This window comes from Dermacentor silvarum, chromosome 1 (assembly GCF_013339745.2).
Source record: "Dermacentor silvarum isolate Dsil-2018 chromosome 1, BIME_Dsil_1.4, whole genome shotgun sequence".
Lineage (NCBI taxonomy): Eukaryota > Metazoa > Arthropoda > Arachnida > Ixodida > Ixodidae > Dermacentor > Dermacentor silvarum.
The window spans coordinates 93,852,547-93,865,032 of record NC_051154.1 but is presented as its reverse complement, the minus strand read 5'-3'; the positions used below and the strand labels follow the sequence as shown (position 1 = coordinate 93,865,032).

General features: G+C 43.0%; 1 protein-coding gene across 7 annotated transcripts in view; it reads right to left on the bottom strand.

Moving 5' to 3' along the window:
* LOC119432631 (F-actin-uncapping protein LRRC16A-like) overlaps positions 1–12,486 on the bottom strand; it is a 183,150-nt gene that overhangs the window by 80,678 nt on the left and 89,986 nt on the right. For all 7 annotated transcript variants that reach the window (XM_049670990.1, XM_049670996.1, XM_049671012.1 and 4 more), the window contains 3 exons: positions 11,901–12,017; positions 10,672–10,734; positions 1,884–1,996 (listed from right to left, as the gene is read on the bottom strand). In XM_049670990.1, the coding sequence (XP_049526947.1) occupies positions 1,884–1,996; positions 10,672–10,734; positions 11,901–12,017 (293 nt within the window). The remainder of the gene's footprint in view (positions 1–1,883; positions 1,997–10,671; positions 10,735–11,900; positions 12,018–12,486) is intronic.

Here is a 12,486-nt window from a genome sequence, read left to right as displayed (position 1 = left end):
ATATTCAGTGAAATCTCAATATAACAAACTTCAGTCCCTATTCTAAAAAGTCGTTACAGTGAAAGCCCCAAAATTAAGCATTCCGCCCATTAACCCATCAGTTCCTAAGTTGTCACCACATGAGCTATCCACGAAGACGTCGCTGTTGGCTCTCGACCCGCGTTGTTGCTATTTGCCATTCATTCCGGTGCCATGCACAACCGAAGCATCGTGTAACAAGAGTGACGCGCTCAAAACAGACGCTGAAGCCGAGAAAACTACTGAAGAAAAGGAAGCTCCATGTCACCTCCAAAGTGCAATGTATCCTGTTTGTTTGTTTTTCACATTCCCTGCCGAGGACACTGCAAAGGTCTCGCTTGAGGCGGACACCTGAACTATTTTAAGGCACAAGCGCGCGTAAATGACACTGCCTAGAAAATACAAAGTGTGGCCATGTGGCAACACTGCGAGTACGGAGGTTAAGTTTCTCCACGCACGCAGCTAGTACGCCCGCAGAAAGCGATAAAGAGGTGCGCGGAAAGAAGGACGAATGAAGGAAAAGACGCCCCTCAAATGCTAGGCGAGACTTATCTGAGCGAAGCATGCGCTCGCAAAACCTAATGCGTCCTTGCTTCAGCTAGGGTTCGAACGGCCCTGCACGTGACAATCGCTACTTCAGGACCTTCTCAGAAAGAACGACTCGCCTGACTATTTAGCAGACATAATCTTACCTTGCCTCGGGACGAAAAAGCGCGAGTCATGAGCGAAACTATATTGTGGTGATGCCTGACCTGATGCACGCCTTCTCACCTCGCTGGTCCCACTGCTCTACTTAGCTATGCTGTTGGAATATCCGTCCACACGGGGCCTTCTGGCACACTGCGCCGCTGTAGAGCGCAAGGGCACCACCCTAAACCAGGGACGGAGTCACTGCAATGCGCACCGGGGTGTCATCTGCCATCCTTAGGGTTGGCTTGTACGGAAAATGCATGTGCGAAAGAACCTGTATGCGCGTGAGCAACAGTCGTTTTCCTTGTGACATGCCACTGTCACCGATTCGCATGATCGTCACACTGCTTTCAAGTCTTCTTCGGAACTTGTGGAGTGATTATCGTGGGCGATTGGCCTTCTGAGAGGCGGCCGCTCTGCTTTCCGACGCACCGATGCTGTGTGCCAGCGTACTTTTTTTTTTCTCAGTTGCCGCCTCAGGTTTTCCGAACCCATGTGCCGCGGCGTCAGCTTTCTGCGCCTTGTCATCTGCTAGCCCCCAGTTTCGGCTGCCATGACTGGATACATGGAAACCTAAGAATCCACAGATTTTGAATTATTAGTTCGTAGTACTGAGGCCTTAACATGACACGGAAACTGAATAATGATTGTTACTCTGAAACGTTCAGTATTTTGAAGTTAGTAGTACTGAAATATTTTTACATTGAAACTATAAGAAGTCAGCGGGGGATTTCTGAAAAGTTCGCTAATCTAAAAAGTTTGTTATTATGGGGTTCGTAAGAGGCAAGATTTCACTGAATATATATATGTTTTTACTTTGTGCGATGTACAGCCATTACATGAGAAGCCAATGATTATTGTGGTTCTGTACCTGCCCCAGCAAAATGCTGGAGGTGATGCAGCCAGGGGTACCGAAACACAAGTTCCAGTGAACATGAAACAGACAACGGATGATATATTCCTCTCTATACCAATGGCACTTACAAGGTTTTCTTGTTAATAGATCAGTTGGAGGCCGTGCCCACGCTTCCCCTCTCCTTGCAGAAGTTCCTACCTCAGTGCAAATTTCAAGCAATACAAGAGATGCATCAACATTTACAAAGCTTTAAAGAGGGTTTTCAAGGAGCTGCATGAATGCTGAGAACGAAACAAGCATGGCAAGTTGCAGCAGTTACCTGATGCGGTTGAGAACGTCCGTGCCAGCCTGGTCCAGAATAGCTCGCTGAAGAACCTCTTGTGGGAAGTGCTGCCGACTTCGACAGATGTCTTCAATCTCTCTTCGAACTTTCTACACGTGTAAATTCAAATTGGATCAGCGCTATGCACTAAAACCAGATCAGATCAACACAAATTCATGCTTTCAACATATTGCAAAGGCAAAAACTATGAAGTTTCCTTTCAGCTGTCATTTTTTTGGCACAGTAGTATTTATAACAGCTGAGCAATGCTGTTTTAGAGCTGCTTACAAGACGCTTAGAGACTGCATTTTAATGTGTAGATTTAATTAGCTATGGTAGGTAACAATTGAAAGAGGTGCTAGGCATATAAACAAACATGCCAGCAAGAAAGAAACATGCTAGCAAAAAAAGGCTTGAAACAGTTTTTTTGCACAAGCAGCCCAACTGCAAAGCAAAATTTTGTCTTAACCCTTTAATGATGGCAAATACAAATACCAGAAAGAAAGATGTTTACTTTTTTTTTCTAAATATGCAATACACATCGAGATTAAGCATAATCACTGAAAAGAAAGAATATTTTGTGGAAACTTTTTCACCACAAGGGGAAAAACCCACAGGTAGGAAACTGGATGTGGGCTTCACCCCAAGCCACCTATGGGCTCGTTTGTAATTTGTACAGACAGCTCTTGTCATATGTGAGCCATAGGCGTACTATCGTGAGCAATATGAAAGGGTACAGAGGAGCGCGTGTCAGATAGCCTCGAAACCTGCTATGACGATACGTGGTGGCCGCTGTCGAAAACAATGTGGAAAGGGGGACGCTGTTCGAATAACCGTTGGTACTCCCACCATGGGTCTGTTTACACAAAGTGCGGAACTTCTACTCGCCAGCGCACAGTGATAACTGTTTGGTATTGCAGTTACTGGTAACTTTGTGCGCTGAAGTGTGGCCAAAAGTAGCACTCTTTTAAGGCACAAGAAATTCATTGCGTCAATTGATAGAAAAAAATTGATTGAAAATACGAACCAAGGTCTAAAAGTTCCGTCACACGGTTGCACAAAGAAAAAAAAAAAAAGCATGAATGAAAATAAAAAAATGACTCGTAAGTCGCTGCAGCACATAACCGTCTTACCGGCTTTCGGCGGCCAGTGAAACGCCGTAAGATGCCGTTTACGACAAAGGCAGGCTCGGTGGGAGTGCCAACAGTTAGCGAAAGAGCGCCCCCCTTTCCCCTCTGTTTTCGACAGCGCCATCCGCTTATCACTCTAGCTCGGTTTCGAGGCTATTTGCCACGCGTTCGCATGTTCCCTTTCATATTGCTCATGATAGTACATTTCATTTGCTTTATATCATGTGTGTGACGCCACTGCAGCCGGCGATCTTGCATTGGCCTGTCTCCTCTGACCGTGCTTTCAAAAGAAAGCGAGTCACCTGCAGAACTTCTATCTCGTCCTGTGTTCCTGGTCGAAACCAACAAATGATGCTTCCTGCCTGCCATTTAGTGTTGGCTGAAGACATTTAGCCAGAAACTTCATAGTGAATTCCAAAACTCGGCAAAAAAAAAAATTTTAGAGCAATAGCTCTACTACTCCAGGTACAAACCCAGAAAACGCCTGGTTCCGTAAATCGATGTTCAAGCTCAGCCAAGGTCGAACTGGGACTTAGCCTGCCTCATGCGTTGTGGAGTGAAAATGAACAGTGGCTCAAGGTCAGTTTTTGTGCCGCCACCGCCAGAGGCACTGGTTGCATCCAAGTTCACTGGGCGTTCGCACCGAGAGCGCCGACGACGCAAAGTTTGCTATTGCAATCGATGCTTCGCCTTTCAGTTGAAACTGCGACTTGTTGTTGTTATGTTGTCTGTAGACAACAACATTCGTCAATAAACGGTTAATAGTTCTATAGACATAACTATTCTTAAAAGAATTATTTGATGTCTCCTGAATGATGAGTGATAAAAAGTTATGAAATTAGCATCACTAAAATGTTTGCGATGGCAAGATGAGTATAAATGTGAGGCATCTTGGAACAAGGCCTTAGTATACCATATAGCAAGTATGTTTATCATTCTTGCCAGGATGTCAAACTGAAAAAAATACCGGTTTGGTTCGGGTTCAACACGCTTCGATTTCCTTCCTGTTTAATTCCTAATTTGGTGTAATAAAAGTACATAACGGTTCGCAAAATGGTTCAGCACAGTCCATTTTATCCTGGTAATAGTTTTTAGCGCAAAGAAACGCACGATATGAGAGAAGGCACACAGAACACAGCGCTGCCTTCTCTCGTGTCGTGCGTTTCTTTGCGCTAAAAACTACTAACATGCAATCACAACTAGCCCACCAGTTTGTTTTGTTGAACTTCATTAGAACCTGCCCCATGAAGATATGTTGCCTAGTACTATCTACTTGTCCGCAAGGGGCATGCACAAATTCCAATCAGAAGGAGGTAGAAATTTATGAATGAATCACACAGATACGGGGAAATATTATGTACAGTCAACAGATTCTTTAACAGGACCACATGAGAGACTGGTCTCGGTCAGTGCCATCTAATGGTGCGAAGTGATGACATCAGCAAAAGGTCAGCAAGATCTTGATCTTGTCGTTTCGCACAGTTAGAAGGTGCTGACCGGCTGGCCAGTCGACTCTCACGTGGTACTGTTAACTCTTTCCTTACTACGGGGTAATTGGCTGTTTTTTGCATGTTTGAGTTAAGAATTTTTTGTGCTACAGCCAATAAGTTGACAGTGTCATGCAGTATATAAATGTGAAGGTAATTGAACGTGCTTTTAAATAATATTTATTTAAAAAAGTACACAAAATGCTATTTGCATAAAAAATTCTTAAACAAAAAAACACCCAAAATTTAAGAAAAATTTTGTAATAAGTAACATCTAACAATTTGTAAATTCCAAAATGTACAAATTGTTGATATATCCCTTGGCAACATTTCTTTCAAGAATTATACCCATAGATAAAGTACTCTTTGAGTTAAGAAAAATTACATGACGCATAGTGAAACATTGAAGCCCTTCGTTGGTCCTACTTATAATTTTTTTTCAAGGAAAAGATTATTTACAACATAATATTATACACAAAAACACGAGTACTAAACGCACATTTCAAAATTACATTTTGGAAAAGAAACAGTAATTACAAAATACGTAATAAAAATTACCAAACAAAAATGATTAATGAAATTCACGGCAAACTTTCCTAATGATGGAAAAAATTCTCTACGTCGGTTTGACGAGGATATGCGTCCGTGCATATGTGTTGGTTGCACGGACGCATATCCTGCTATTGTTGGTTGTGCATAGTGCATATTGTTGGATGTTGACCTCCGCCGTAAAGGACAGGCGAAAAAAATCGAGAGCTCTCGCCAGCCGCTTCGGACCCCTACGGATCGTCATCCCGAGGTCAATGCCCGGGTCTTTCTGGGGCCACAACTGGTGGCAGCACGTCTTGTCTAAATGAAGTGGACACACCATAAATAAAGAAATAATAGTTTGGACACCAACAAGGTAATTGAACCGGCTGTAGATATCAATAATAAAATCGGGAGGTGAAAACGAAACTTGCTGGCGGGTAACAGCTGATGTTCCCGGCTGATCTGCTAAAGTTTCCTCATCCGAGTCATTACTGCTCGAAAAGTCCAAAAGATAAAGCGAAACTGCTTTCTTTCGAGTGCGCGCTGTACCAGTTGTCGACGCCCATCATGGCCGCTCAAGTGCGCTTCAACCTTTGAGCTCACGCGCCCTTTAAATATCCCTGCCGCGCGGTAAAAATGTGAACCATGCAGAAACGGAAACTACTTTGTATACAATCACCGAGATGGCGCTACGAGTCCAGGAGCACAGCGTTTTTTTTTTTTTTTTTAATAGGCGCTCAAAAGCTTCGGTCACCAGTCATCAATGCCTAGTGCCGTGGTAAGGAAAGAGTTAAAGAACGGGTCGACTATACATATTAATAGATATTTGTGAGAATCCCTGCCTCAGCGTAAGGTCGGTGTAGCTTCCACACTCGTTACTTTGACAGCCAGCAGAGTCCGCTAATTTTCTTTTTGGCTCAGGTTTCTTATTACAGGTCTGGTGGTGAGTGAACTGTGGCATGTGATCTGTGGTACAGAAGACAGTGCGAATCCAAGTTGTATTACCTAAATTACAACTTCAAAGTTCTAGCCCGTAGCAAGAAAAGAAGCCAACATTTGACATTTCACCAAGACGTTGCTTTTTCAGAAGCAGGGGAGGACAATTGATGCTTCTGATAAACAAGGACAACCTAAGTCGAACAATACGTCAATCTTTCAAGCGCATCTGCACGTGCACGTATTCTTACGCTGGTTAATGGCAGACAAAGAAGTCGCATGTGCGTTGAACCATGGCACATAACAAAAGCATATTTCGCATGTCTTTTATTGCCGTGGTTACCGCTCACTGAGAAGGTGAGCGACCAACTGTTAGGAACTGCAGTGTTATGGCAGAGTCCTTTGATACTTTTTTACTAGTAGCTAAAGTTCTACGTCACGCTATGAGAGAGCTACATGCGCTGCCAACAGTGACCGCACAGCGGCGCTACCGGTTCGGAGGGGGCACTTGGCAAGCAGCACTGCAGCTGGCCGGTGGGTTCACGTGATGTTTGTAGCAGCATTATGCGCTTTCTGCTTTTAGCATGTGCAGAGAAGCTGAAAGGTCCTTCAGAAGCTTGAAGAACAATGCCAAAGATATGTTGTGTGCAGCAGTGCCATTTCGGCTACAGAGTGACAGACGAAACGAGCTGCCAACCTTCGTGAAATCAACCAATGAGAGAAAACATGCCCAGAAAATGTGATTGCAGCAGCACCTGTCCTTGTGTGTATACTGAGTGTTCTAGCTAACGTTAGCCAAGCTGTTAAAAAAAGAGAGAGAGAGATAGGGGGACAGTGCAAGATATGATTATATTAGATGTACCGGGTTCGGCTGTCAGGCTGTGCTTTTTCTTATTTTTTTTAAAGCAGTTTCCCTAACGTTAGCTGGGACACTATTTATTCGCGCGTATACAGTGAAGGAGTGATTTCCTGAACGCCTGATTTTTCGGACATGCCCGATTATTCGGACGCCTTCGTTGCACAGCCACGTGCCCCATAGAGTCAATGTATAAGAACGTCTGAAATTTCACGACGACAAAAACCTTCGCCGTCCGATTTTCCAGACTTTTTGCCATGACCACAGGTCCGAAACGAAGTCACCGCCGCCGCCATTTTGATTACCTCGCCTCCTCGAACTGGCGCTCTCGCACGCAGATCCACTGGCAGCTGTAGCCACCACCGCAGCAACGCTGGGGCTCGCTACTTCGACGTTCGCTATCAAGCTTCTTTCTGTTCGATGCCGTGTTTTTAGTTTATGCCATCGCTGTTAGCAATGGCACGAACTCCAGTTTTGTAATCCTCGCCAATGTCTTGGAAACTCGCAAAGCACGGCGTGTTGAATAATGCCAATTCCCAAAAATAGACTTTGCCTCACTACAGCAGTGTTATGCCGCAAAACATACGTGAAGTATTGCGGTGAAGCATATCAAGGGTGGGAAGGGGAAATTGTCATGGGACACGATACGTATTTCTTAATTACACACGCGTGCACCCACCACCTCCTAGCACATTACGAGCTACGATACGCCAAATAAGTGTACTGGCAGACCTTCAGAGCTATTTTGGATGTGCCTGTAGCGAATTGAGCCCTTAGGGTCAGTGAAAGGCATGCATTTATTTTTTTGGACTGCCCAATTTTTCGGATGTTTTCTCTACCCCTAGGGGAGTCCGAAAAATCGAACGTTGACTGTAGTCATTTGAAATATGTTTCCGAAGTTAAAATGCATGATTGTCAACCATGGTGGTCAAAATTAATCCGGAGTCCCCCACTACAGTGTGCCTCATAATCAAATCATAATTTTGGCACGTAAAACCACAGAATTCAATTCAATTCAATGATTGCCTGTTGACCTCATGCACTAAAGTATGTCCGATTTTTAGACTCCATAGGGAGCACAAAAACGTCCGAAAACATGAATGCATGTCTTTAAACTGCCTTTAAGGGTTAAATAGTCACTGCCACCTCTGAAATAAATTTAAAGGCCTGCCTCTACAATTATTAGGCATCTCAGTGCTCTTACTGTGACAAGAGATGGTGGGTGCGCGCGTGTATAATTAAGGAACAAATTTTATGTCTCGTGACAGCAGTCACTTTGCACTCTTGATATGCTTCACCCGAATACATTGCATATGCTTGACCGCGTAACAGGGCTATATTGCAGCAAGGCTCACTTTCGGGAACTGGCATTATGCAACACTTTAGACCCTTGCCGTGCTTTCCACGCTTCGACGCCATCGGCAAGGACAGCAATGGCAAAAGTGGAATTGTCGATATTACTGACAGTGGCGAACTCTTAAATGAAAAACATGGCACCAAACAGCAGAAAGCGTAATAGCAATCGTTAAAGCAGCTAGGCCTAACGATAGCACAATACTACAACAGCTGCCTACGGCCTGCGGGCGAGTGTGCTGGTTCAAGGCTGTGAGATAATCAAAATGGCGGCAGTGGTGGTTTCAATTAATGCTGTTTCGAAACTGCGGTCATGGCACAAAGTCTGAAAAATCGGACGGCAAAGTGTTTCAGCACCTGAAACTTCAGACGTCCTTATACATTGTCCATCCCTGTTGCCCTGTGTCCTCCACTGACCACCACACTTGCAGAGTCTCGGGAACTCTCCAAGACATTCACATGTTTTGTGTTTCAAGACTGGTCATAACATTGCGCTTCATCCCCTCTGCCCTCCCCGCTGATCCCACTCCAGTCTTTCATTATGACTCCACCTCCCTACATCACGGAGTTGCTGTTTCTTTACTCCTTCTCACTTCCGACCATATCCATCATATCTCACTTCTGTCCTTTCTTGCACCATCCTTCTTTCTTTATATCCCACTCTACTTCCCTCTCATCCCATACTCGCTCACTCCTGTCATCATGTATTCATTTGATGATATTTTTCCCTGCACTGGGTGGCAGGCTAGCAGGCGCTCACGCACAAGGGTTTTTGCCTATCTGTGCTTGCCTAGCATGTCACTTCGTGCAAACTCGCTCTTGTGAAAAATAAATTACAATTACATTGGCTCTATGGGGTACGTGGCGGTGCCGCAAAAACATCCGAATTATCAGGCATGTCCTAAAGACTGTACATTTTTACATCTTAAGTGAAATGCATCAATGTTAGTTTCTACCTTGCTATGAGAACACAAATTCAGTACAAAAACATAGCTTCAACCCTTTGAGGCTAAAATTTTTTGCAGAATGTGGCCCCCCACAGTCAATTTCTTTTACTGCAAAGCTTATAATCTTCAGAATGACACATATCCCCTTCAGGTGCTATGAGCACAATTGAACATGCGAGGGTAGTACATCAAAATCAAAAGCAATGATTAAAATTATGCTTCAAACTTGTCACAAATATTTCGTTACACTTCTTATTGGACCTATGCTGCAAGTTTAAATAATAAGTGTAAAGTGTTTACATCATCATCATTTTACATCAGGCATATATTGAAGTGTCTGGATAGGTGCTTCTAGACATGAAATAGTCGAGATTCTTGTATCTGACGTTCCTATAAAGAGTTCGCGCATTGAGTCCACATTCTGCAAACTTAAAAAAGCTGACTGAAGAATTAAAAATTTATAATTTGTTTTGAAGCTGTACTTTTATTCTGAAGGTACAAGAAATGTAATGAAAACAAGTTTTCAATGTCTGCCTGTTAAAGAAACTGAAAGCAGGTGAGCATCTCACGGTAACACTTTGAGAGGTTTAAAATGAGAGATCTATGTCTTTGCAACGTCCACAACTAAAAACAACACATGAGGAAATACTGACTCTAAAGCACACATATGCGCAGGTGTGACATGCAGCAGTAAACAAGGCGAAGCGTGAAAACTTCTATGTTACCAGAGCGATAGCTGCCGACCACACAAAACGAAAAATCAGTACTGGTGAGAGCTAAGAGGAAGCCACACATTAAAAAAAAAAAAAAAGACAAGGTAGCAGGAGCTCTGGTGTGACACTACGTGGTGCTTTGTTCTAAAAAAGGTGCATTCTTTCAAATATGCAATGCCTACTGTTCATGTAGAGTGCTGACCCTCAAATGTTGTTAAAGGAGCATAGAAACGAAATTTGCCGCTTTTCTTTCCTTACTGAATAGCTGTCAATCCAGCAATTATGGTTACAAGCCTGAATTCCTTGACAGCACAACAAATATTTACATCACCTTTTAATGGAACTAATGAAAAAAATGTGTGCCAAGTGCAGTACAGTTTTCGAGAAGCGTGACGCAGGAGGCTAGTAACATCTCAGAAAACCGAGGAGATGGTCACTGATGACAGGAGGGCTGAATTGGGGCATGTGGTCAGTTTTTCGCGACACAACCATTGTGTTGTGGTAACCATTCTACTGGGTTAAATATGACACATAAATGAGTGGTTTGCGACACCATGTGACCAGCCCTTCGAATTCCCATAACATAACCAGCCTCGTGCTTGGAAGTTAAAGCCACACTCCACTTTGCATACACTTCGAACCGGTCACTTTAAAAGTGATGTAAATAATTATTAGCTGTGCTCTCTGGAAATGAAACTTTTATATCATACTTACAGAATTGACAGCTACTTAAACAAAGCTAAAGAAATGAAAATATTAATAAGAAAAATAGAGACAAAAATTTACCCTAGTAGTCCTTTATGTTCGACTGTGTGCAAACACAATGACATACCTCATCAGACATGATTGTAGGACACTGGTCTTCAATGCACTTCAACATGTTCGAAGCAGTCCCCTAGAATGGAAAGCACAACAAAGGCATGCATTGGAATGAGCCTTTGCAGTATGAAATTCTTTGCAGAATTTTTACCCCTTACTGCATAAATTCATGCTTTTTAGTGAAAAAATTAGATACACCTTTGTTTAGACCAGAAATGGCAGAACAAGCGTAACTTTCTAAATGAAGGCATAGTTGCAGTCTTACAGGTAAAAGTTGCCCTGTATCATACTATGTGATACGCCAGAGGCTTTAGAGCGCTTCCTTTTATATGAACTTTTGCTTTGCAAAGTCTTTAGCAGACTGACACAAGCCAGAAGAATGCCTTCTTCTTCCTCTGAGAGTTCTTTGTTGCTGCTGTTGTGATAAATTCTTGCAGGCCCCATATTTATTTAGCATAATACTGCTAGCATTTTCATTCTACAAGGTATTCATCACAATAACGATGCTAATGAAGGAACAGTAAAGCCTGTAAAAAGATTCTGCCAGAAAATTCCATTTCCTGCCTGCAAGAAAACAAATCTCTGAAGACGGAACAACCCATAACTGCATGCGGTATTACAGTTAAACTTCGATATAACTAAATTGGTAAAATTGGCCCATTGTGTTGTTTCACTGAAATTTTGTTCTACTGAAATTTCACCTTTTATGCAAATAAGTACAGTTGTCAAATTTTTCTCGCACAGAAGTCGGCATATAATTTTCTGAATTATCGGGAAATTGAGAAAAAAAATTTAGTAAGAACAAAGCATTCTTTTGTAATCAGTGCAACCTGGGTGTCTTTTTTTGTTTCGTTTTTGAGTGTCTGCTCTCTTCCTACTAGCGCACTCTATTCTTTGTCGTTGCTTTCCTTTAGCCTTTGTGGCCACTCAGCTTGTTGTTTCCTTCCTCTTTACTTCTTTTCTACCTGTCTTCAACTTCTGTTTCCATTCCCTCCTTCCTAAAGAGCAGGCAAGTGTTGTACCCCATTTTGTGGCAGTGCCAGCCTGCTTCCTGTCTATTTCCCTCTTTGTCCGTTGTGTATGTGTGTTTTCAAATAGAATAATAATATTATTTTAAAATATAACACAGAACCTAAAAAGAAAAAGTCTGTCATCGCCTCCCTTGCACTTGTCTACGTTTTACTGCTCTGGTAACGTTGCTAAACAATGGCTAGCACAAAACAAACGGATCAGAAGCTCCACCTTAAGATAAGCATTCAGTGTCTTCTCCATCTCGTCTACACAGCCCTGCAACTTTATTTCAATTGGGTTGCCTGCTTCCTCCTGTTGAAGGACGACATCATGTAGCCGAGTCAGCAGCTGGAAAAGAAACATTCAGAGAACATTTCAGACAGAATGCAAAACGTCAAACACCTTGCAACAGAAAGCCACACAACCACTTTACGCATTGTTAAGTAAAGGTCATGAAACAGCTTTAGGCATAAGCAACCTTTTGCGTTGCCCCCAAAAAATCCCTCCAGTCAGTTTCACTTTATAATACAGTAAAAGCTTGTAAACTTGACCCTCGTTAATTTGAAAAATCGTATCACTTGGACTCATCCTCTGGTACAGGCAGGCGTATGCATTATTTGATTGCATCAAACTCTCGTTAATTCGGCCGTATTTGGCCTCACACCGGTTAATTCGGACAACTCTCGAAGCGCAGTGAGCACAAAACGACGTAAATGTATGACGAAATGAGCAAAAGCGGCGCTAATGTCCAACCGAAACAATGCGGCGGAGTCCGCATTACCATAGTCATCAGTGGAAACTGCATAGGAACGCCGGA